At 37.0% G+C, this 27,973-nt stretch overlaps 1 protein-coding gene across 1 annotated transcript; it reads right to left on the reverse strand.

Moving 5' to 3' along the window:
* Window positions 1-541: 541 nt before the first annotated feature.
* On the reverse strand, window positions 542-23,975 carry C8H10orf88 (chromosome 8 C10orf88 homolog). Its single transcript, XM_019034909.4, has 6 exons — window positions 23,303-23,975; window positions 22,110-22,313; window positions 21,235-21,307; window positions 17,912-18,118; window positions 6,992-7,446; window positions 542-1,699 (listed from the first exon to the last, which is right to left on the reverse strand). The coding sequence occupies exons 1-6, from the start codon at window positions 23,464-23,466 to the stop codon at window positions 1,465-1,467; spliced, it is 1,338 nt and encodes a 445-aa protein (XP_018890454.1). The 5' UTR covers window positions 23,467-23,975; the 3' UTR covers window positions 542-1,464.
* Window positions 23,976-27,973: the final 3,998 nt, after the last annotated feature.

Genomic DNA, 27,973 nt, shown 5'->3' on the forward strand with positions numbered 1-27,973 from the left:
CATAAATCAACTTTTCAACTAATGAGGAGTGAGGGGGTTAAAATATAATTTTTCTAATAAAGGTGTTTCACATTAAAGCAAAGGGAGGAATATTCCTGGATTTTTCAGAAATGGGCAGTGAACTTCCTAAAACCAGAGTGCTGCCTTCCTTTTTGTCCCTTCATGGCTTCTTCTGGTCACTGTCATGGCGATTGTCAACTGTCATGGAGCTAGCAGGAGCGTCATTTAGCACAGAAATAAGATTATAAAAAGGCTGAGGTCTTTTTAAAGTCGTTTGGTCAGCTATCGTGGTTGTAACCAGTCTCCTCTGGACTGGTTACAAAAGGAACTTTTCATCACAGGCATCCTGTTTCTTAAAGATAAGCAGAGTTAGGGCAGGGTAAAAATTCAGCTATGTCACGCAGGAATTACATCAGGTAACATTTTTAAAGAAGAAATTTGCCAAAATATTAAATGAGTATGAGATACCCTTTTTCTAAAAAATAAGACATTTGAAGTAAAGATTAGTTGAAATAAAACAGTTCTACTAACTAAAGACAAGTAGTTCCCAGAGCAGGTGCATTTATTTTTATATGCAAATATATCACCCTTCAATGCATATACAATAGTTACAAGATCTGAAAACTAAGTCTATCAGAGAGAATTGCAATCCCTTGACTCATATGTGTTCATCCTTCCATGGAGAGCCTCATTATTTCATACAATAAACAAGCCAGAAAAGGATTCTGGGGAGAAAACCTGTATCAGCTCAAAAGGAGAGGTTTTCTTAAACTGTCTGGGGTTACTGAGGTCAAACAAGATGACTGCATCTGTTTTACAGGAAAAATCAAATCCAAAGTACTAATCGTAACAAGGACTAGGCTAGTTCTGATGTTTACTTTCCTACCTACAGCTACTCTGTAATGAAACAAATAATATTAACAACCCCAGAGTGAACTAAGTTTACACATGCCAAATATCACAACTTATTCATTATCTCACACAAGCAATACAAAATGTAAATTGGTAATCTGAAGTAAAGGCTCCAAGTCTTAAGTATCCAATTTTCCAAGATAATTAGAAAAAGAAAAAAAATCAAATACTCTTAAGCATTATTTTTCATACTTCTAAGACTATAAGATCTTTGTATAAATAAAAATTATACTTAAACACATATACAATACAAACTAATGAACTGTATTAGAAACCCTCAAGCATTTTAAACTCTTAACACAAGTATACATACATTTCTGTAAGACTGAAAAATATCGTGAGCAAAAATAATTTGACTGTATCATATTAACTCAGTGTACAGTACTGGATTTAAAATAACAAGTGTAGTAAAAACGAAAACTGAGGTCACTTTGTGTAAGACAACGATCCCTCAAAGGACATTAAATACTTGCTTTTTATAAATATTTTTGGGTTTTGGCTTTGTAATAAATATGTAATAAATATCTGCAGTACACTGTTTATGTTGAGAGCTTATCTTTCTCCATTTGAAAGTCTTTCTCCAGAGTCATAATGTCTTAGAGGTATCCCAGTGGGTGGGGAGTTAGGATTTTGCAGCAAATCCATTAACAAAGCAATCTTATCATCAATGTGCTCCTGGAGTTCATGTATTCGCTGATCAATGTAATCCATAAGTTTCTTTTCCATCAGTTCCATATTTTTAGAAAGAATCTTTTCCAAGTAGGAGCAAATAGATTGCTCTTCCATTCTAAAAATACATTTTTAAGAATGTGTAAATTTTCCCTAATAACAAAAACAACCAAGCTTATAAAACAAGCAGCCAACATATATTGCTGAGATTTGTCTCCACAACTGTGCTCTGTCTTCTTACAATGCATTTCTAGGTTCTAATACACATCCACAATAGGCAACCACAGCCCTAAATGCCCAACACATTATTAATTCTTTTTTAGTATACAATTGAACAGAAATGTAAAAGTGAAAAGGAACCCTCAAAGAGCAAGTCTTTAGAAAGGGTCTTTTTGATTTTGAGGTCCAAATCAAAACTGATCTGGCCCAATTTTCTTCTAAAGTCAACATGTATATTTTCAAATACTTCCCCAACCAACTCTATAAAGTTTTTCTTCCTTCATACAAACAACCTTACTAAACTACTGGAAGGTTCTTTTTTTAACCTGATATAAAAACACTTCAGAATTTAACTAGAATGGGCGAACTAACAAAATAAATAAAAAGCACACCAATTTCTAACGTTCACAATGAACATTAGAACAGTAAGTCTCAGGGCAGGCACGGTGGCTCACGCCTGTAATCCCAGCACTTTGGGAGGCTGAGGTGAGTGGATCACTTGAGGTCAGGAGTTCGAGACCAGCCTGGCCAACATGGTGAAACTCTTGTCTCTTACTAAAAGTACAAAAATTAGCTGGGTATGGTGGTGGGCGCCTGTAGTCCCAGCTACCTGGGAGGATTGCTTGAACCCGGGAGACAGAGGCTGCAGTGAGCTGAGATTGCGCAACTGCACTCCAGCCTGGGTGACAAAACAAGGCTCCGTCTCAAAACAAGAACAGTAACTCTCAGAATGTGGTCCACAGAACCTTGGGGTCTCCACGATTCTTTTGGGAATTCACTGAGGTCAGAAGTATGTTTATACTAAGATGTTACTCGACTTTTTCATCCTCATACTCATGAATTTTCCAGAGGCTACAAAATCTATGTTATTGCCCTGATGACTAACAGAATCTGTAGTTGTGTATTCTTCTTTCCTAAAATTTCAAAGTAGTAGAGATTTAGTGTATAAATATATGCTTTTTCAGAGATTAATCCACTCTGTTCTCAGTATTCCTACTGTGCTCTTACTAGCTATATTTCACTATACATGCTATAATTCAATATACATGATAATGCAGCCAAAAGCTATTATGTATAGATTCATGTACATTTAAAATAATACTATTCTCAATAAAATTTTAAAAGAAAATCTGGCTTTTTTTCATAAAGACTGTTATTTATGTTAATATACAGTGGGTTTATTGTTATTTTTAAACAAATATTTTTATGTAGCCTACATAAGTTTATTGGAGTCCTCAATTATTTTTAAGAGTGTAAAGGCCAAAAGTCTGAGAGCCACTACTCTAGAATACACCAAAGAGAGTTTTTAAGAAACTCTTTATTTTGAAATAATTATGGATTCACAGGAAGTTGCAAAGATATTAGTTTCTCAGTACCCTTTATCCAATCCTCCCAATGGTCACATCTTATCTACCTATAATCCAATATCAAAACCAGGAAATTGATATTAATATCATGTGTGTGTATAGTTCTATGCCGTTTTATCACATGTACACATACTTATTTAAACAAATGCTGACAAAGATGTTTGGGAACTGGATCTCTCTTACATTGTTGGTAGGAATATAGAACGGTACAGTCACTCTAAAAAATATTTTGGCAATATCTTAAAAACTAAACATACAGTTACCGTACAACCCAGCAATTATACTCCTGGACATCCCAGAGAAATGAAAGCTCAGGTCCACACAGAAACTTGTACACAGTTATTAATAGAAGCTTTCTTTGTAATATCCCAAAAGTCCCAACCATTCAAAAGGTCAGAACCATTCTTTAACTGCAATGATCTCCTTCCTGCTACCCCTCTATTGTCATACCTACTCCCCTAAAGTCTTCTTTCCCTAATACCTGGTAACCATCAATATGTTGTTCATCTCTACAGTTTTATTATTTTGAAAATATTATAAAGTGAGATCATACAGTATGTGACCTTTTGAGATTCTCTTTTGTCACTCAGCAAAATGCCTTTGAGAGATGTCCAAGTTGTTTTTTACTGCTCATCAGCACTGCATGATAAGGAGGTACCACAGTTTAACCATTTACCTATTGCTAAGACATTTTAGTTGGGACTTTTGGGATATTACAAAGAAAGCTTCTATTAATAACTGTGTACAAGTTTCTGTGTGGACCTGAGCTTTCATTTCTCTGGGATGTCCAGGAGTATAATTGCTGGGTTGTACGGTAACTGTATGTTTAGTTTTTAAGATATTGCCAAAATATTTTTTAGAGTGACTGTACCGTTCTATATTCCTACCAACAATGTAAGAGAGATCCAGTTCCCAAACATCTTTGTCAGCATTTGGTATTGTTACCATTTTTAAATTTTAGCCATCCAAATATGTAGTGATATATTGTGGTTTTAATATGCATTTCCCTAATAGTCATTAAGTCAATGTTGATCAACTTTCCTTGTGCTTATTTGCTATTTGTATATCCTGTCTGTTGAAATGACTATTCTTTTGCCCATGGTTTAAATTGGATTGTTAGGTTTTATTTTTATTTTCTTTTAACATAGAGTTTTGAGAGTTCTTTATGTACTTCAGATACAGGTCATTTGCTGGATTTCTAATTTGCAAAGAATTTCTCCCAGTCTGTATTTTAATTCCCCTAACAGGGTCTTTCACAAACAAAAGTTTTACATTTTGATGGGGCCCAATATATCAGTTTTTTACTTTATGGGTCATGCTTTTGATGTCATATCTGAGAACTCATTTCCTAGTCCTAGGTCCCTAGAGTTTCTCCTGTAGAAAAGCTTTATAGTTTTATATTTTACATTTTAGTCTATAAGTAATTTTGTGTTAATTTTTGCATAAAGTATAAGATTTAAGTCACAATTCACTTTTTGCCTGTGGATATCCAACTGCTCCAGCACAGGTTAAAAAGACAATTCTACCTGTATTGAATTATTTTTGCATTGTCAAACGTCAGTTGGTGTACTTGTGCAGAGTTATTTCTGTGCTATCCATCTATAAGTCTATGCCTCTGACAATAACACAGTCTTGAATACTGTGGCTATGTCTTGAAATCAAGTAGTGATTTCTCTTACACTTTTTCAAAATTTTTTATAGTTCCTTTATTTTCCCATTTTAAAAAATTCTCCATTTCTAAATTTTAGAATCATCTCATTCTTATTTATAAAAAATCATGGCTCGATTTTTCACAGGAATTGCATTAAATTTATATATCAACTAGGAGAGAATTGACGTTTTTACTATGCTGTGTCTTCAAATCCATGAATATGCTATGTCTCTCCAGTTTTTAGGGCTTTTCTTTTCCTTTGTCAGTATTTTATAATTTTCATTTCACATATCCTGTATATATTTTGTTAGGTTTATAAATTTTTTCATATATTTTATAAGTATTTTTTATAGATTTACATATTTCACATATATTTACATGCATTTTTGTGTATTTTAATTTGGGGGGGGCAATCTAGTTTGGTGTCAGGCTAATACTGACTTCACAGAATGAGTTGGAACATCTTCCCTCCTCTTCTAGTTTTTAAAAGCATGTAAAATTGATGTTCTTTAAATGTTCAGTGGAAACCTTCAGTGTAGCCATCTGGGCCTGGATATTTCTTTTTCATGAGCTTTCCAATCATTAATCAAATATTTTTAGTGGTTATAGGACTATTTTATTACTTATTTCATGTTGGTTGAGTTTGGTTGGTAGTTTGTGGTTTTGGGGAAATTAATCCATTTCTCCTAAGTTGTCAAATTTATGACCATAAATTTGTTTGTAATATTCCCTCCCTTGTTATCTTTTAATGGCCTTAGGATCAGTAGTGACATCTCATTACATTCCAGATACTGATGATTGCATCTTCTCTCTTTTTATCTTTTGATAGTCTTGTTAGAAGTGTATCAATTTTATTGAAATTTTCAAAGAACTGGCTTTTGGCTTCATTGATTTTGTTTGCTTGTTTTCAGTTACACTGATTTCTGTTATTATTTCCTTCTTTCTGCTTGCTTTAAGTTCAGTTTGCTTGGCTTTAAAATTGTAAATTCAATTTCTTTAATGGTTATAGGACTATTCAGATTATTTTATTTTGGTTGAGTGGTAGTTTTACGCTACTGATTTGAGAACAATCCTCTTTTCTAATGTAATCATTTAGTGCTATAAATATCCTCATCAATACTTCTTTAACTGCATCCCACAAATTTTGATGTGTTGTATTTTCATTCATTTCTGTGTAATACGTTTAATTTCTGTCAAGACTTTTTCTTGAACCATAAATTTAAGAATGCTGTGTAATACCCAAAAATCTGGAAATTTTGTTGTCTTTTATTGGTTTCTAGTTAGATTCATTTATGGTCAGAAAACACACATTGTATTATTTCAATCCTCTTGAATTTGGTCAGATTTGCTTTGTGACTCAAGATATAATCTGTCTTTGCAAATCTTCCATAGATGCTTGAAAAAAGTGTATATTCTGCTATTGTTGGTAGAGTTCTCTATAAATGTCAACTCAATCCTGTTGGTTGATGGTGGTGTTTAGTTACAAAATAATCCAACTACCTCATTTTCAAATAAAATCTCTTAGGCTAAAGAATACTAAACAGTGTGGCAACATGTTTAAGCCAAAACCACATCTAGAGTCCTGAATTCTAGTCTAGAACACCATTTTGACATACTATATCTACTTAAGCAATTAGGAACACAATACTTAGCTATCTCTTAATCAAATATGTACTGCCAAAATAAGGGATTAAGAGACTGGGGATAATAGCCTGTAAACTACAAGTGATTATTATCCTAATATAGTTTTTAATAATCAGGAATTTGCCTAGACCAAACATAATCTTCAAGGAAAATGTCACAATGACATGCTTAACATACCCAGGCACAAAATAGTACAAATACATAAAAACAACATAAAGATTATGATTCCCACAGCTCCTTTCCATTCATGCAAATCACTTTCTATTCCAACTGTGAACTAATACTTGTGACCCTTCCACAAAACGCCTGGGAAGTGTGCAACACCTCCAGTTATAGGGACTTCTTTCAAAGTAATCCATTCTACTCTGCAGTTATCCCCTTTAAGTGTATTAATGGTAAAATGTAAAAGTTGCTAAAATTTTCTCTGGAAACAAATTTTAGGCAGTACTCATTGAGACAAATCTGTTTCCTTTCATCTGATTCTTCCACCTACCAAATCGAAACTCATATGTCTTAAAATAATACTTACCCAACACCAAGAATGCGTTCATCATGCTTGGTGATGTTTTCCTGATACTCGGTCTTATTTCCCACATGGAGATGATTAACTTGACTACATAAATTCTGGAGAAAAGGCAGCAACTCAGAGTTGGGTATATTTGAGTTGTCACTTGCTTTCTTTGGTAAGAAAGAGGCCATTGCATTTTTAAGATCATTTTCAAGAAAGGAATGGTTTTGAGGCATAATTTTACACTCATCAAGCTTGGTAGAATTCTCTCCACCAGGCAGTTGTGTACTTTTATCAATGTAAGTTTGTAAGTTTTCAGTCACGTTCCCAGATGTCAATCCAGTTCTAAAAGGAAAAGGTGTGGAGGATGGCTTGTCTAAGTTTCCTAAGGTAGATGAGGATTGTAGTCCAATCATATGCTTGTATCCAGAATTGCCCAACACCGACTGAAGCTGCTCTCCAATGGGAATACAATTCTAAACAAGGTAAACAAGTAAATGTTAATATTAATAACACTGACAGCTAACTTTTGGAGTAATTATTATGAGTCAGGCACTGTGCATTGTTTCATCCGATCCTCAAAACATCCTTATAAAGTAGGCCACTAATACTATCCCAATATTAAGCTGAGGAGACCAAGGCTAAAGGTACCTAGCCAAGGTAACCAGCCAGTAAGCGGCAGAATTGGAACATGAACGCAGGCCACTTAACTCCACAGTAATGACTTTCAATCATTTCATTGTAGTTTTTCCCAAAAGAAATTAAATAAATACTAGCATGAATAGTCAAACTGCACTGACACTAATGTTTCCACTACAAATGTCTCTTTATGATAATAAAATGTACTACTCTCAACTGAGTCACAAGAACCGGTAAGTTTCTTAAAATTCAATTATATCATTCCCAATTGTCAAAATATGGTAAGTTACTCACTTTCACCTAGTAATATCTTTTGCAATGAATTTTTCCTGGAAACTACACAGATAGGCACGCTATTTAAAGTTAGATGCTCTATGGGTACATTTGTGATATTTTCAATGACTGAAATTAGCTACTTCTGGTTGTGTTTGCTCTAAGAATTTCCAGGATAATGAAAGTTGTTTTGCAGCCTCAATTCAACTGGTTATGCAGTATTATTTCCTGAGAAGATTCTGGCTTACCTTGAAGGGATGACTACAATATCTCCCTTTTATGCTCTTTAATTTTTCCATAGATAAAAGAAAATATCTCTAGCCTAAGTCTTAAGGCATATGGCTCCACTCTAAATTCAAAACATAAAAGTCTACTATAGATTCTTATCAGGGGATATCATCCCACACTTATTGCTGTTCAACAGCTGGTGAAACAGACTGAAAAAGCAATATGTAAATTAGCTGAAGAAACTCAGTTCATATACTTATAGATATTCTAAAAAGTTATTATTAGACTAAGCCAGAACAACATTAATTTATTCAACAAATATTTACCAGGAATCTACTCTGTGCTAGTATTGTTTCAAGCACTGGAAATACAGCAGCGAACAAAATAAATTAAAATCCCTGACCTCACAGAGCCTATATGACAAGGGAACAAGGAGACACAAACTACAAAAGAAAAGAAGGAAAAAGGGGAAAGAAAAGAAAAAGAGAAAGTAAGAGAAAAAGAAGTGAAGAAGGAATAAGAGAAAAAAGTAAAGAAAAGAAAAGAAAGAAAAAAATGTATCATGAAATGGAGATGGTGATAAATACTTTAGGGAAAAATAAAGTGAGAAAGGAGAATAATAAGGGCCAGGGAAGCTGGGGGAAGATTTGTAATGTCATGTCCCCATCTAACTTTTTACCAAACTGCACTTTGGAAAAGTGCTCTTTATAGAGAAATGTTAACCTACTGTAAGTTTATCTTGTTTTATAAAATGCAAGTTTTGAATAAACCTGAATATTTAAATATTCCTGGAATAAGATGAATTATGTAAAATTATATTTATAAAATGTTAACACTGGACAACTCCCCATAAGCTCAAAGAAAGTTACTCAGTCATAACAGGAAAGCCCATTTATTTCTCTATGACATTTCAGAACAAAATGTACAGTGGAAAACTACATTAAGAGTAATAATATTTACACTACAGTCAATGTCAAAAGTATGGGTGAACATTAGGTAGGCAGAACATTTAAACAGAAAAATCTAAATGTAAAGGTATTTGCTATGTAAATTTTTCCTTTCTGACATATAATATTCTGTTTATAAGAATTCACTGATCATGAAAATTAGTCATTGGTTAAGAATGTAAAATAGTATAGCAGTGATGAAAAACAGTATGGAGGCTCCTCAAAAAATTAAAAATAGAACTACCATATGATCTAACAATCCCACTTCTGGGCATATATCCAAAATAACTGAAACTGGGATCTCAAAAAGATTATCTGCACTCCCATGTTCACTGCAGCAGCACTCACAACCGCCAAGATACAGAAACAACCTAAATGTCCATTGACTGATGTATTGATAAAGAAAATGAAATGAAATATCATTGAATGAATATCATACAATGAAATACCATTCAGCCTTTGAGAAGAAGGATATTTTGTCATGTGACAATATGATCAATCTGGGAGACATGCTAAGTGAAATAAGCCAGGCACAGAAGAATAAATAATGGATGATTCCATTAACATGACATATCTAAAATAGTTAAACTCAGAAACAGAGAGTAGAATGGTGGTTGCTAGGAGATGGGAGGAAGGAGAAATGAATTGCTATTCAATAGGTATAAAGTTACAGCTTTACAAGATGAATCTGTTTTAGAGATCTTCTGTACAACAGTGTCTATAGTTAACAACACCATATTGTACATTTAAAAATTTGTTAAGAGGGTAGATCTCATGTTAAGTATTCTTACCACAATTTAAAAAAGGTCACATTTTCTGAGATGAGAGCTCTTTAGATGATCTTTTCTCTTTGGAATAAATATCAAGAAATTCAGATATGTCTACATGCCACTATAGGAAATGAAGAAATCTCAGGTGCCTGGTAGCTAATCCTTTATTTCTCTTTATGTGAGCCTCCACTGCTAACATGCTACTAAAAATTTTGAAGAAACTTAAATATCCATGAATAGGTAACTGCATAATATTCATAAAACCATAGAAAGCTGTATTTATTGATATCCTTTCAAGTGAAAAATGTTCCTGAGCAACATATGCAGTATGAAAGCATTTAGAGAGAACTGTGTCCATATACTTACAAAGATATGTGTATGTGTGTATGTATAACTACATATATTCTGATACACACAATAGAGATTTCTGAAAAAAATAATAGTTTATCTTTAAATATATTGTAGGATTTAGGAAAGTATGAATTTCCTATACCTTTTTGCTTTTTAATTTTTTTGTATCACCTTTAATAATCAGAAAGAAATTAAATAATAAAGTCATTTTTATTTTGAAGGAGAAAAAAGCAAGAGTATAACTCCTAAATAACTGAATATGTTTTCTTTGAGAAAATGGGTCATATCCTTTCATTCAGATAACATTAAATGACAACCATATGCTACACCCTTTGATATAGAATTCCTATTCAAGAATTCTAAATTGCTAAAGCAAAAGCAAATCAAAGCCAGCAACCTGAACTTCAAATAGAAGGAAATAAAAAATAATCTTAATACTTATTGAGAAATCACAAAGGTTTGGATTTTATTTCAGACTCACAAAACTTGGCGTGTTGAACTTTAATCAAACTTTAGAGAAAACAAGTAATTCCAAGGCACAGGTAAGCCAGAGAGAAGCCAAAACTTCTGAGGTCCTTCCTTTCCCCCAAGAGAAGTCCTGCCCAAACAACATGTGTGATCACACCACTTACACGGAAGGAGTTGATTTGGTCATGAAACATCCCCATTTTATGTGCAGAAAGTTACACAGCTTATATGACATTCTCTATGCCTTAGAATGTATAGATGCCTAGTTTGTCATCAATAAGCAATCCTAGAGAACCAGGTACATCCTGTAAGAATCACTCCATAAATAAGGACTTTTTTTACTAGGAAGGAAGTCTTCCATTAGCATGTTTAAAAGGACACAGAACTGTTTATCACCTTCTTTCTTCCCCAGGGTGTCCCAGAAATGTCCCTGCATTAGTGGTGAGAAGAAAGTAAGTTATAGTACAGTGTACATAGCAGTAACCCATGAGTGTTGGCTGAGGGTGGGGTGGCATAGGGGAGAGCCTTATGTTGCTACACACATAAAAAAACTCTACAAGGATACACGCCAAACTGTTAGCTGTGTATCCTCTGGGGTATAGAATGACAGCTGGAAAACATTTTTAATTTTTACCTAACACTTCTGTATTGGTTAAAATTCATGGCAAAGAAAAATTATTTATAAATAAAACTATAAAAATTTAAAGACACAGCCAAAATAAAAATGTATCTAGTTTCATTTTTTCCTAAAGTCAAGATTTTAAAATAGAGAAATCAGACAGTAAACTAATTAATATCCTCTAATCGTTACCAAAATTTGTTCACAAACAATTGCTTCCTTTTTAAAATCTTCCATTAAAAGAGTTATTATCATGTAATCCAGCACATAAACAGAAACAAAGACAAAAACCACATGATTATCTCAATACATGCAGAAAAGGCCTTTGACAAAATTCAACAACCCTTCATGCTAAAAACTCTCAATAAATTAGGTATTGATAGGACATTTCTCAAAATAATAAGAGCTATCTATGACAAACCCACAGCCAATATCATACTGAATGGGCAAAAACTGGAAGCATTCCCTTTGAAAACTGGCACAAGATAGGGATGCCCTCTCTCACCACTCCTATTCAACATAGTGTTGCAAGTTCTGACCAGGGCAATTAGGCGGGAGAAGGAAATAAAGGGTATTCAATTAGGAAAAGAGGAAGTCAAATTGTCCCTGTTTGCAGATGACATGATTGTATATCTAGAAAACCCCATTGTCTCAGCCCAAAATCTCCTTAAGCTGATAAGCAACTTCAGCAAAGTCTCAGGATACAAAATCAATGTACAAAAATCACAAGCATCCTTATACACCAACAACAGACAAACAGAGAGCCAAATCATGAGTGAACTCCCATTCACAATTACTTCAAAGAGAATAAAATACCTAGGAATCCAACTTACAAGGGATGTGAAGGACCTCTTCAAGGAGAACTACAAACCACTGCTCAAGGAAATAAAAGAGGATACAAACAAATGGAAGAACATTCCATGCTCATGGGTAGGAAGAATGAATATTGTGAAAATGGCCACACTGCCCAAGGTAATTTACAGATTCAATGCCATCCCCATCAAGCTACCAATAACTTTCTTCACAGAATTGGAAAAAACTACTTTAAACTTCATATGGAACCAAAAAAGAGCCCACATTGCCAAGTCAATCCTAAGCCAAAATAACAAAGGTGGAGGCATCACACTACCTGACTTCAAACTATACTACAAGGCTACAGTAACCAAAACAGCATGGTACTGGTACCAAAACAGAGATATAGATCAATGGAACAGAACAGAGCCCTCAGAAATAACGCCGCATATCTACAACTATCTGATCTTTGACAAACCTGAGAAAAGCAAGCAATGGGGAAAGGATTCCCTATTTAATAAATGGTGCTGGGAAAACTGGCTAGCCATATGTAGAAAGCTGAAACTGGATCCCTTCCTTACACCTTATACAAAAATCAATTCAAGATGGATTAAAGACTTAAACATTAGACCTAAAACCATAAAAACCCTAGAAGAAAACCTAGGCATTACCATTCAGGACATAGGCATGGGCAAGGACTTCATGTCTAAAACACCAAAAGCAATGGCAACAAAAGCCAAAATTGACAAATGGGATCTAATTAAACTAAACGGCTTCTGCACAGCAAAAGAAACTACCATCAGAGTGAACAGGCAACCTATAAAATGGGAGAAAATTTTCGCAACCTACTCATCTGACAAAGGGCTAATATCCAGAATCTACAATGAACACAAACAAATTTACAAGAAAAAAACAACCCCATCAAAAAGTGGGCAAAGGACATGAACAGACACTTCTCAAAAGAAGACATTTATGCAGCCAAAAAACACATGAAAAAATGCTCACCATCACTGGCCATCAGAGAAATGCAAATCAAAACCACAATGAGATACCATTTCATACCAGTTAGAATGGCAATCATTAAAAAGTCAGGAAACAACAGGTGCTGGAGAGGATGTGGAGAAATAGGAACACTTTTACACTGTTGGTGGGACTGTAAACTAGTTCAACCATTGTGGAAGTCAGTGTGGCGATTCCTCAGGGATCTAGAAGTAGAAATACCATTTGACCCAGCCATCCCATTACTGGGTATATACCCAAAGGATTATAAATCATGCTGCTATAAAGACACATGCACATGTATGTTTACTGCGGCATTATTCACAATAGCAAAGACTTGGAACCAACCCAAATGTCCAACAATGATAGACTGGATTAAGAAAATGTGGCACATATACACCATGGAATAAATACTATGCAGCCATAAAAAAATGGTGAGTTCATGTCCTTTGTAGGGACATGGATGAAATTGGAAATCATCATTCTCAGTAAACTATCACAAGAACAAAAAACCAAACACCGCATATTCTCACTCATAGGTGGGAATTGAACAATGAGAACACATGGACACAGGAAGGGGAACATCACACTCTGGGGACTGTTGTGGGGTAGGGGGAGGGGGGAGGGATAGCATTGGGAGATATACCTAATGCTAGATGACGAGTTAGTGGGTGCAGTGCACCAGCATGGCACATGTATACATATGTAACGAACCTGCACATTGTGCACATGTACCCTAAAACTTAAAGTATAATAATAATTTTAAAAAAAGAGTTATTATCAAATCACAATGTACATAAAACTCACTTAGACATGACTGTTTAAAACACTGATTCCTGGACCCCACCCTCTGGGATTGAGTAGATAGTGAGGGCCAGGAATCTGCATTTTGAAGACCTTCCAAAGGATTCTGACACAGGTGTTCAATGGAGTGTACTTGAAAAAATACACTGCCTTAAATAAATTCTTAATAAAGCTCAAATCTCACAAGCTTTTCAAATTCCTTATTTATCTTCAATATTCCTTTACACAAGTATCTAATTTCCTCTTTATCTCTAAACTTGAAAAAAAAAAAACCTGTGTGCACTTAGTAACTCCACATCCCAAATACCCGGTTACTACCTAATCCCTCACAACTTGGTTTACGTCTCATCACTATTCAAACTTACTCCCTGAGGATCTCCAAGAAATAGCTGATCAATCCAATAGGTGTGTGTGTATATATATGTGTATATATATATATGTATATAGATATATGCGTGTATATATACGTATATATATATATGTATGTATATATAGATATAGGTATCTGTCACATTACAATGTTTTGGTCCACAATGGACCCACATATGACAGTGGTCCCATAAGATTATAATGGAGCTAAAAAATTCCAGTCCCCAAGTGGTATCATAGTAACACATTACTCACATGTTTGTGGCAATGTTGGTGTAAACCAACCGATTGCACTGCCAGTCATATAAAAGTATAGCACATACAATTATGTATACTGTATACTACTTAGTAATAATAATCAATGACTATGTTGCTGGTTTATGTATTTACTATACCATATTTTTAGTCTTAAAGTATATTCCTTCTGCTTATACGTTTTAAAAGTTAACTGTAAAACCACCTCAGGCAGGTCCTTCAGGAGGTCTTCCAGAAGAAGGCATTGTTATTATACAAGATGACAGCTCCATGGGTATTACTGTCCCTGAAGACCTTCCAGTGGGACAAGATATGGAGGTGGGAGACAGTGATACTTATGATCCTGACCCTCTGTAGGCCTAGGGTAATGTGTATGTTTGTGTCTTTGTTTTAAGCAAAAAAGTTTAAAACTTAAAAAAAAATTAAATACAAAAAAAGCTTAATAGAAAAAGGATATAAAGAAACCTAATATATTTGTACAGCTATACAATGAGTTTGTGTTTTAAGCTCTTTACTACAAAAGAGTCAAAAAGTTTTTTAAAATTTAAGTATATAAAGTTAAAAAGTTACAATAGGCTGGGCATGGTGGTTCACGCCTGTAATCCCACCCAGTACTTTGGGAGGCCAAGGCAGGTGATCACCTGAGAACCTGGAGTTCGAGACCAGCCTGGCCAACATGGTGAAACACCGTATCTACTAAAAATAAAAAAATTAGTCTGGTGTAGTGGCATGCGCCTGTAATCCAGCTACTCGGGGGCCTGAGGTAGGAGAATCGCTTGAACCCAGGAGGCAGAGGTTGCAGTGAGCTGAGATCATACCACTGCACTCCAGCCCAGATGACAGAGGAAGACTCTGTCTCAAAAAATTAAAAAAAAAAAAGTTACGATAAGCTAAGGTTAATTTATTATTGAAAAATAAAAAATGTTTAAAAAAATTTAGCATAGCCTAAATGTGCAGTGTTTATAAAGTCTACGGTAGTGTACAGTAATGTTCTAGGCCTTCATATTCAGTTACTGACTTACCTAGAGTAACTTCTAGTCCTGCAAGTTCAGTTCATGGTAAGTGCCCTATACAGGCATGCCATTTTTCATCTTGTATACTGTATTTTTACAGTACCTCTTCTATGTTTAGATACAAAAATCCTTACCATTATAACTGCCTAGAGTGTTCTGTAAAGTAACATGCTATACAGGTTCGTAACCTAGGTATGTAGTAGGCTATATGATCTAGGATTCTGCAAGTACATACCATGATGGTTTCATAACCATGAAATCCCCTAATCACCTTTGTTCTCAGAACATATCCCCACTGTGAATTGATGCATGACTGTGTATAATACTTGGAGCCATAAACAAGACAGATAAGTCTTGTTTGCATGAAGCTTGTCCTTTAGTGAGACAGACATGCAACCAATACAAAAACAACAACAAAGTGGTCAAAAGGGCACTGATGAAACTGATACGGATTTGGAGGTACATGCTACTTTACACTGGTTGGCTAAGAAAGGTGTCATTAAAGATGTAACATTAAAATGAGATCTGAATAAGAAAAATGCAGACACACAAGTATCACAGGGAGGGAGTTCTGGCCACAGAGAACAGTTATGAGTGCAAAGATCTGGAGGTGGGAACATATCTAGATATTTACGGAATACACATATCAGAATGTCTGGAGCAAGCTGCCCAAGGAAACATGGCAGGAGATGAGGTTGAGAAAGCAAGCAGGGCCTACATTTTAGAGATCAAGGTAAGGAATCAGGATTAATTCTAAGTACAAAGGGAGGCAAGCAGTCAGGGGGCTTTGCACAGGAGAAGGATGAGATCCAATTATCCTTTGAGGTCATTCTCGGTACATTGTGGAGAATAGATTGTAGCAGGACAGGTGGGCCAGTTAGGAATCTCCTGAGGTATCCAGGTGAGAACATGATGTGGGAGGAAGTAAAGTACACATTTCCATCGTTTTTGAAATTCTTCTTTCTGTGCTTTCCATAATCTTCAGCTCTCCTGGTTCTCTTAACTCAGCCCATATTATAATAAATACTGGTACTACATTAATATTTGTGAACCACACAACATCTACAAGGAGTTCTTTACTTGCATTATTTATTTTAAATTTTCACATCAATTCTGTGATCCTTACAGTGTTATCATTTAGATTTTGTACATGAGGAATTCATATTGAAAAAAATATTAATCAACTTGCCATAGGATGCAGAACTAAGAAGAGGCAGGACAAGAGTTTGAAGTCACTTTACCTGACATCAAATCCTTTCTCTTGCTACTCTATCACACTGCTGCCTTCTATGTTTCTGGTTCCTTTTTCCTCTCCCTTCACCACCCTCCGTCAGCTACTGTGGGTACACCCCTAAACTTCCCTTCCAGCCACTGAAGGTTCATTCCATTTCTCCCAATCCTCTGTTTCCAGATGTTTGCAACATCCTTCCAGGGAATGTCTTATTCACAGCTAAAAGTCAATAAAGTCAATGTTCCCAAAACTAAATTCCTTTTTCCTCCAAGCATCCTTCCCCTTTAGGCTGCATTTATATTATTAGTATCACCGTCTTCAAAGCCTCAATTTCATGTTTAACTTGATTTTTCTATCATAATACCAATATTAAGTTAGCTGTCAAGTCCCAATGGCTCCATCATTTTAGCATCATTTAGCATCCAGCATTATGTTACTACGTCCAATCTTAGACCTCACTCACTCTCATCTGGACGAGGGGAATAACGTGCAGCTCATCTTCTCCTGGTAGTCTCACTTTCTTCAGATTCACCTTACACTTGACAGTGGCTTAAAATTTCTTGAAATATAAGTCAAAAACATCTACAAATTTAAACCTGCATCCCAAGCTGTTTATGATCTAGCTGAAATCTACTTTAAACTTTGCCTATTACTTCTTTGCTTCAGAGAAATGAACTACCATTCATTTCCCAGCTATATCAAATTCTTCTAGCATTGAAGATTTTATTCACCTTATTTTTTTGTCTGAAATGGCCTTCTTCCAAATTTACTTGTCTAATCCCACCCTACATTTTAAAGGCCTAGATAAAATACCACTTCCTTTAGTGAGCCTTTCCTTAGTGTTTTCATCATTCCCCACTTACATGCTCCAGAATGTAAAAATTCTTAAAGTCTACAGACTAACTGAACATCTTCGCACACTCAAAATTGCTCAAACCAGTGCCTTGTTTACTGCAAGAAAAAAATCTTGCTGAATGAATGAATGCATTCATAAAAAGTGTGAAAATGTGTAGTCAAAACACTTTGTAGAAGGGCAAATCTAAAAAATGTTAACTTCTATAAAACTAAAAGATAACAGTTAAATCAGTATGAAAGAAAAATTTTAAGTCACTACATTTCTTTACTAAAAGCAATGGTTTTGAAATCGTTAATGTTATCTGGAAAGAAATCCATTTCTACTTACCCGCTGCTGAAACCTAACCATATCCATCAACTGCTGAGCTCCAGGAGATAACTTTGACCCCATGGACTCCATTATGGTTTGGACCTTGTCAAGGTCTATCCTTGATCCTAGAGCAGGAGAGCTTGTTGAAGAATTTGCAAAAACTGATCTCATGTGTACCACAACTTTACTGATGAACACACGCTGCCTTTCGCCAAAGGAGAGCAACTATTATAAAACAGAAGTTCCAGAAAAGAATGATATTAAAAACAATAATCATTTAATGTCACTTCTTGGTATGACCTAAACAAGAGTGAAGTATTCAAGAATCTAAAAATTAACTTCAAGTATATTTTAAACTTTTCTCTAGAACAGCAATAGTCAGGAAAAATTCCAAGTTATCATGAGGCTCAGATGAACTATTTAAATAAAAGAGTCCTTTCAAAAATTAAGACTTCATGTAAAATAACAAATGAGGTGATTAAATAAATGTTTACCTATTTAAAGAACTAAAAATGAACTATAGTAGTTCCTCTTTATCTGTGGAGAATATGTTCTAAGACCTCCAGTGGCTCCCTGAAACTGCATATAGTACCAACCCCTATATTCTTTCCTATACATACATACCTATGATAAAGTTTAATTTATAAATTAGGTATAGTAAGAGTTTAATAATAGAGTAATTTTAACAACATAATAAAAGTTATGTGAATATGGTCTCCTCTCTCTAAATCTTACTGTGCAATACTTACCCTTCCTGTAATGACGTGACATGATAAAATGCCCACATAATGAGATGAAGTGAGGTGAATGACATAGGCATTGTAATTCAGCATTAGGCTACTATTGACCTTCTGATGATACATTTGGCTAGTAAGTGACTAATGGGCAGTAACATATACAGCAGGGACATACTAGACAAAAGGATGATTCATGTTCCAGACAGGACTGAGCAGGATGGCAGGAGATTCGATCACACTACTCTGAATGAAGCACAATTTAAAACTTATGAATTGTTTATTTCTGAAATTTTCCATTTAATATTTTTGGACCTCAGTTGACTGTGGGTAATGGAAACTGTGGAAAGTAAAACTGCAGATAAAGGGGAACCGCTATATACCAATCTGAGACCTTAACATACCACAACTTGCTACTTAACACAAAATAAGTCTGTCCAGATGCTCATGTAAAACGTTTACTGAAATAAGTAAAATTCAATCCTTTCAAATTCAGAACTATAAGAGAACATCAAAATGATGTAATATAGCTTGCTGGATTACACATAGAAATGATGACTTCAAGGGTGATTTTCTAACTTGTTAAAGGACACTCAATTAGTAAAGAACCAGCTGGAAACCTATCTCTTCTGGCTTCTATCCCTGTAGTTTATCCAACATTTTATCCTGTCCATATTTCTGAAACAAGAGACATTTCATGTATGGTACAGACAACAGAGTAGCAAAATGGAAAGGGAACGGGCTTTAGAATCAGACAAACCTAAGTTTAAATTATGACTCTGGTACTTAACAACCTGTGTGACCCTGGGCAAATGCTAAATCTGAGTCAGGATAAAAATGAGAGAAGACAGTAGCAATGATTTCACATAGTTGTTGCAAGGATTATATGTTAAAATTTCTAGTAGCTACCAGTAAGTAAGTGCTCAAAAACCTGTATAAGTAACCATTTTTCTGTTTGAACTTTCATATACTATTGCCTCAGAACAAGCTTTCATATCAATCCTAGCGTTTCCCTGAAAGAACCCTTTGCACTCCCATGTACCTCCATTGAACAGTTAAAAAAACATTCACCTTCAGAGAGACACACAGGTCCATATGTCAAACAAGGACATAGGTCAATACAGACCCATGATCCAAGAACTCTTAAGTGTTGAACCAAAGATGTGACTGTCTTCAACATTTTAAGGAAACACCCTATTAATCTCCTACCTCTCAACCTCTCTATTATCCCCCTTTCTCTTTTTAACCCCATAGCCTTTTTCACCATTAAATATAGTATTTATTTTACTCATTGAGTCTCCTTATTGTCTGTCTTGCCCACTAGAATACAAACAACGTAAGTTCAGGCATTTCAGTTTATTTTCTTATTGCTAATTCCTAAATGACTGGTATAGTACCTGACATTAAGAGGCACTCAAATCTTTGTTGAATGAAGAAATTACTTTATTCAAATGGTTTTAGAAGCTATTTAATATATACTATCCAAAACAACATCTTGGGATAATCAGTCCTGTGAGTTTGCTATCTGCCTGTAAAAATCACTTATTTTTTCTTATTGTAAAAATAGGTTTCAATCTTCTATAAGTAATGATAATAAGTACAGAAGTTTAGAGATAAAAAGAATCCAAGAATTTTCTTCAGCTCTCTAATTTTACCCATGAGATAGGTCCAAAATCTGCCCAAGACTAATCCACTAGTCAGGACAGAACTGAATTAGCATTCAGGGCTTAAGACTTCCAACCCATTACCTTATCCCTAGACTCTGAAGACATAACTAACAGTTACCTTAACAATATTTTTCATGCTGAAGACAACAGTCCAATCCCTTTAACTTATTGGTTCTCTTGCTTGAAACTTCTCTAATTTTGTTCTTTTATAAAGGGGGCCAAAACTGCTTATGGGTTTTTGCCATCACAGTTTATATAGTTTTTAAAAATGTTTTTTGCTCAATTTCCCAACACTTCAAAATACATAGCACTACTATATTAACAATACATTATCCAAGGTTAATAAATAGTCAAATTTTATTTTTATTATTTTTTTAGTGAGATGGGGTTTCACTCTGTTGCCCAGGTTGGTCTTGAACTCCTGGGCTTGAGCAATCCTCCCACCTCAGCCTCCTGAGTAACTGGGATTAAAAACATGTACCACTGCACGTGGCTCATGGTTAAATTTTAAGAGAAAAAGTCTACTCACTGGTCACCAGGTGAAAAATTTAAAAAAAAAATTTTTTTAATTCAATGTTAAAAAGGGCTGATAATTTTTTAGAAAAGTCATTTCTTTGTACATGTTTACTAAGTATTTCTGAGGCTCATCTCTACTAAAAATTTTAAAAATTTGCCAGGCATGGTGGTGTATGCCTGTAGTCCCAGCTACTTGGGAGGCTGAGGTAAGAAGTTAGCTTGAGCTGGAAGATGACGTTGCAGTGAGCCATGATTGTCCCACTGCACTCCAGCCTGGGCAACAGAGCAAGATACTGTCTTGAAAAGAAAAAAAAAAGCAAGCAAGCAAGTTGGACTAATTGTATTACTAATCCAAAAGAAAACAAGCATACACAGAGTACAAAAACAACTTAGTTGTCAAATTAGTTAACAACTGACAACTTACCTTTATTTTACAAGCATGTGTGGAGGACTCCAATTTTAGATTTTTTTTATACAAAATGATCTTTTCATGTTCACTAAAAATAAAAAAGAATTAATTTTTTTTACTTACATATATTGTCACTTTTAATAGTTACACTCAAAAATAAATGTTTCCAGAACAATATTTAAATCCTAAGATTCAGTTTTCCTGGTGAGGCATGAAGAGTTGGGCTCCATTACTGAAGCACACTGCCTATGATTACATCTACCACTTACTAGGCTCAATGAGAAAATTACATTATATAACATATGTACGACCATGTAGCCAGACTGTATTTTAAAGCTCAATAAACACAGCAATTGTTTCCAACATGCAGGATATAAAACAGTTCATATTTTGGGTTAAAGACAGATTGGAGAAAAATCTTCGTAAGAAAAAAAATCACAAGTTGCGTTACAGGTTAATAAATAGGTTTATGTAGCACAGTCTTAGATCCCTCCACCATTTCTAATAGGCTTCCAAGAAGAAAATGTATTCAAAGTTCCAGACTGACTACCAAATTAACTTTCGGAAGACAGACTGCTGTGAGTTTAAGGAAAGAGACACACTTCTCAAAATTTCATTCTAATAAAACTCTTCCACTAACTAGCTATGACCTCCTACCAATTCACCTTGATTGTTAGTTCTAAATTTCAACATTTATAAAAATAACTAGGCTGATCTACACTGTCTTTTAAGATCTCTAAAGTTGTAAACTTCTATGCCTACTGGCACATTTTTATCTTCTCTCCCATAACATATGGTATCAATATCAGAGAATCAATAATTATTGCAAAAAGTGAGAAAAAGCAAAACACCAATTCAGAAGAACACTTTCCCGTGTACAAGCCACACACCTGTCATCCAGGACAGTACAAACATTCTTGCCCCTACTGGTTCCACAGTACTCCTCTCCTAAGTACACTTCCATATTTCTTGCTGAACTTAAAATGCCAATAGAAGCGATTTCTTCACCTCCATCAGGGCCACACCTCAGGTAAAGGAAGCAGGGGTTTTCATCTTTGTTGTTGAGGTTTCTCTTCAAAATCACCAGATCCTGACTGAGAAGAAAATTGGTGGAAACATCACACAGTATAGTTCTCTGAACATGACTCTTCTTTTTTTTTTTGAGACGGAGTCTGGCTCTGTCGCCCAGGCTGGAGTGCAGTGGCGCCATCTCGGCTCACTGCAAGCTCCGCCTTTCGGGTTCACGCCATTCTCCTGCCTCAGCCTCCCAAGTAGCTGGGACTACAGGCACCCGCCACCGCGCCCGGCTAATTTTTTGTATTTTTAGTAGAACGGGGTTTCGCCGTGTTAGCCAGGATGGTCTTGATCTCCTGACCTCGTGATCCGCCCGCCTCGGCCTCCCAAAGTGCTGGGATTACAGGTGTGAGCCACCGTGCCCGGCCGGGGCTTCTTTCTTCTAACTCACTTCCACTTGCCCTTGAGGTCCAAGCACCTTCCCAAGCATCCAAGAAGCGCTCAACGCAGAATTCATACGGAAATGAAGGTGTCACACATCAGGGCTTTCCCAAACTCTATTTTTTCCTCAATCATCAACATTCTACTCAATCCCCTGCAACTGACTCTCGGATAATTACATAAATCACTGGGCACCTACTGGGTGCAGGGCACAATGAAAGACAAAAGTGTATCTTTTTCGAAATTAAGTCGACAGCGATCATCTATAGCTGGACTTTTTACACAGCCTGTTTTGGTGGACAGGAGGTGGCTTGTTTGAGGGTAGATGGGCGGACTGACTTTGACAGCAGCCCTGAGGAGCTGTCACGCCTGATGGGGACGTTTATGAAATTCCGAGTCCGGGTCACCTTCCCCCGCTCACGCCCAGGAGCCTCGGCCCCTTCCCGGCCGGACCCACCCCGCCTCCGCCCACCCCGGACGACCTCGCAGCTCCCCTCCCCAACTAGAGACCCGGTACCAACTGCTCTCCCGGATCCCGGGCTCAGACCCTCTCGCCTCCCCTCACAGCTCCCCGAGAAGCGCGGCAGTTGCCGAGCGTAGCGACCCCGTCCCCGTCGGCCCGGCGCACCCTGGAGCAGGCGGTGCCAGCAGCTCCTCCCAGTCGAAGTCACCGGGGCCGAGACCGGCCCGGGTGAGGAGGAGGCTGTGGGTCAGGGCCCCGCCTGCAACATCCCAAGAAGAGGCCAGCGTGGGGCGGCGGGTGAGGCCCCCGTCCTCGGTCCGCGTCTCCATTCCGCCGCCTTCAGTCAGGCCAGCCCAGCCCCGGAACCTCTCTTCCAGTGCTTGAATTTCCGCCGGTACAGCGTGGAAGTGGGCAGGCAAAGCGACTTCCGGCTCACTCCGCTTCAAGTACCCGCCGCTTCTTGCTTTGGTGGGGAGAGCAGGCACCAGAGACACGCATGCGCATGTGCCAGCTGGCCTCAGGCGCGGCGTTCAAAGTGTGCGGGTAGGAGGTCGAGAGCGGAGCATGCGCACTGGCAGACCCTTGCTCTTTCGCTGGAGACTATGCGCAGGCGCGGTGCACTGCGCGCCGGCACGAGGGTGTTTTCGACGTTGGCTGTGGGGAAACAGCGAGCGGCGTGGACGACCGTTGCTGAGCTGGTGTGGAACGTCTGTGATCAGGTAGGTGTAGTCTCGTCGCTCTACGCTGCGTGCAAGACCGACTCCTGACCTCATTCTTTCCCGAGGGGACGCCAGGGCCTTTTCTGCTTCCACTCCGTCGGATCTGCAGCATTTGTGGCAGCTAGCGCGGCGGACGCGCTGCCGATTCGGGTTATTTTTACTCCGAATTCTCCTAGCCTCCCTCACACATATTCTCGCTTTAGAGGGGGGCTGAAGCGGATGATGGGGTTTTGGGGTTGAAGGGCATCTGTGATAGGCATTGAGCCACGCTGGCCTTCGCCGGGTGCTGTCTCAGCTGACGCCCCCTGACCCCATGTGCAACCTCGGGCCGCAGGAACCCGGGCATCCAGGGCTGGACGCTCTAGGTGACAGAAATTTGAAATGCAAGAAAGACCCAGAGACCGAAGGCAGGGGCTGCCTCATGAGATCACTCCTCATGGCACTGGAAACAGCGAGTGGAAAGGGGGGTCTCAGGACTCTGTTGAAGTAGAATAGGAACTCAGTCTTGAAGGAACTTAAGGCTACGGATGCAGAACAGTGGGAGCAGATGGAACTTTCTAGATGCCCCACGAGATGGGACTGTATATAGTGTGCCCCCTCATCCTCCTCTTGTAGAGGCTTGTGCAGATTATTTTTCTGTCTTTTGAAAAAAGCAAACTCTGAAATTCCACTTGTCTATAATCTAGAGTTCCAAAGTTGTGTTTAAGGTGGTATCATCTCTAGGAAATAACGTTTTTGCTCACCCATACTCTAATTTTCTTTCAGAGCTGTCTATTCTGGGTTCATGACTCAGTGCACATTACTTTAATCTTTTTGCTTATGTTTTCATTTGAGTTTATGTACTAGGACTTGTGCCCTCTAGCTAAAAATGAGAATAGAGTAAACTTTGCATTCTGTTTACCTGTGTCAAAGCAAGAAAAATGATGACCAAATGTATTTTTCTATAAGTAATCACCAGAATGTACGTATGGTAGGTGAATTCACCAAGATTGAAAGAGAGAAATGTCACCAAAGGTCTATCATAGCAGAATTGTAAAGTCCTCGTTTGCAAAGATTTTTTAATATTTCAGACTCATTCTAAGTTGTCCTTGTCATTATTTTTGTCCTGTATGTCCTGCTTCCTGTGGTCGTAAGTTAACTTTGATCCACATTAATACATGTGGACAATCCGAAGGAAAATAGGCTCTTCAGAAACTAATCTGCAATTTCATGAACAATATCAATATTATAAACTGGATTTTGACTTCCTTAAATAAAGCTGAATGTCCAGGAATCAGAAAACAAAAGATTCCTATGGTCTATCCTTTCCTTTATTTCCATACAGCCAATAAACCACCAAGTCTTCATTTTCTTAAAGAAAAATTTTCCTATCTCTGCTTCTTCTGTTTCCAAGCACTAGCTTTATCTGAACAATTCCAGGAGTTTCTGTCAGTAGCTTTCATTTTGATTCCTTCCATTTCAGTCTTTGCACTGCCCTCTTCTCCTTCTGGTGATCAATGTTCCTGACTGAATCAACACCTTCACTCCTTAGCATAGCATGCAGAGTCCTTTGTACTTTGAACCCTGCCTACCTTCCAGTTTCCTCTACCTAGAATGTCATTTTTTTCAATAGTAGGAAAAATCCTATTTATCATGCGAAACCAAGCTTACTTCATCCTGCTACAGAATTAAACAAATTCCTCTGTGCTACACTTACCACTTTTTTAGGTAGTATAATTCTCCTTTGATGTCAGACTTTGCCAGTTTATATATCTGTGTTCCCTACTATCTGCATGCTTGCTGAGATTAGGCATTATGTTGAGTACAGTTTTGTTGTATGGAATTGATAGGTTGGTGACAGCTTTTATCACATAAACTAAGAGCAGCAGAAAAAGGAAAATTAGTACATTCAATCTTAAGCTTTTTTCCAAAGCCAGGATGGTTATGGTTCAAAGCTGACTTCAATCTTAATATGATACATTATTCTTGTCATGAATTACAAGTGAGTTTTTTGCTTTACTTTTCTCTTTGAAATAAATCAGAAAATATAGTTGGTGATATGGTTGGCTGTGTCCCCACCCAAATGTCATCTTGAATTTTGGCTCCCATAATTCCCACTTGTTGTGGGAGGGACCCCGTGGGAGATAACTGAATGGTGGGGGCAGTTTCCCCCATACTGTTCTCGTGGTAGTGAATAAGTCTTGGGAGATCTGATGGTTTTATAAGGGGAAGCACCTTTCGCTTCGTTTTCATTCTCTCTTTCCTCTGCCTTGCTCTTCTGCCATGATTGTGAGGCCTCCCCAACCAACCACATGGAACTGTGAGTCCATTAAACCTTGTCTTTATAAATTACCCAGTATCAGGTATGTCTTTATCAGCAGCATGAAGATGGCTAATACAGTTGGAAATTTCCCAGCAGTAATGATATGCAAGAACTCAATATTTAGGAGCATATTTCAAATCTGTTTTCATAATATGAGCCAACGCACATTTGAAAGGTACATTTTAGAAAAAAGTAACTTAGGGTACTAATTTTCTTGAGCACATTCATTTAGTAATGCCACAGTTTAGATGTTTTGACTATCTTAAGTAGATTGAGTTCTTACTATATATGCCCTGCCTTTTACACAGGAGTATACTTCCCAGCAAGGTGGTTATAGGAACTTAACTTCCTTCTCAGGACCACTTGAGTTGTACCTTCTCTCCTTTCCCTCTCTTCTGGTCCTTGCAGGTCCCACAGTTGCCAGGAATTCCTTCTCACCCTGCCTCAATACAGGGCCTGCAATTAACAGAGGAGTGGAAAAGAACAACCTTCCTATCTTTTTCTCCCAACTTCATTTATAGCTGCTTTCTACCTCATTTTAACTAGAACCTCTGTTCTAGTTAGAAACATTGTTAGACTGTATATCATTTTCAATACAACCTTTCTGAGGAAATGTAGAAATGCTGCAGAGGCTCTCGAACTAGAGCTGAATCTGTGCCCGCATCCATGATTATCACCTGTATGACGCTTTCTTATCCTAAAACTCTTATGCAATAGTCTATGGCCATACCACCCTGAACATGCCCAATCTTGTCTAAAACTGTTATGCAATAAAGGGCTAACAAGGAAGTCTGGGAGGTTCAAACCCTGCAGCTTCCAAAGAAGTTGGCTCTTGACCAGCTCTGGGAAGATGACCACTAACCTATTGGAATGTCCTGCCTGATAAGAGTGTCTTTGTATACCTAGCTAGCTTATATCAACAGTGTAATTTATATAGTAAGGCCACACTTGAGCCACACTCTATCAGTTTGATCTCTGGGGCTCAATTTTAAATAATTATTTAAAATTAAATAAATAATACTCTATACCTATCTAGATACAAAGAAAGGTTTTTCGGGGTGAGGTAGGTGGGAATCACATAACCATATCTTGCTGCTAACTGTGGGCTTTATAACAGAGTTCCTTAACACTTCAGTTTCAGAACCCTTTTACACCTTTATAGCTTTCTAATTAAAAAATCAACAACATTGTTCTTGAGTCTGTAGTAACGTACACTAATAGGAATGAGTACTTAAAGAGTGTATTGAAAAGATAACCACTGGGTCCCTCCCACAACAAGTGGGAATTATGGGAGCTACAATTCAAGATGACATTTGGGTGGGGACACAGCCAAACCATATCACCAACTATATTTTATGGTTTATTTAAAAGGGGAAAAGGAAAAATCCACTCCAGCTTCAGGACACCTGGCTTAAAATAAACTTTCTTAATGGACCCATTTCGTAAAAATGGTTTTATCCTGTTTCCTTGGGAACTTGGCAATAACTTAGAGGGTTTTAGAGTCTTAAAGGAAGGTCTGGGTGAATAAACTCTTTTTTTATGTTAACAAAGGAAAATAGCATCCAAGCTAAATCAGCTGTAGGATTTGTTATGTTTCGTTATGCATTCATGGCACTTGCACCTTCAGAAGAAGTAACTCATCAAAAATTCTACATAATATGCTGTCAACTCATTTGTAATATTGCACATTTCCTACAGAAATAATCCATCTTTGTACAGAATGATAGAATTTTGAGGTAAGTTTATTAACATCCCTTCAGGAATATGTTGTACTGTTGGGTTGCAGGTTAAGGGGAAGCCACAGAATCCTTTTTA

The sequence above is a fragment of the Gorilla gorilla genome, chromosome 8 (genome assembly GCF_029281585.2).
Source record: "Gorilla gorilla gorilla isolate KB3781 chromosome 8, NHGRI_mGorGor1-v2.1_pri, whole genome shotgun sequence".
Taxonomy (NCBI): domain Eukaryota; kingdom Metazoa; phylum Chordata; class Mammalia; order Primates; family Hominidae; genus Gorilla; species Gorilla gorilla.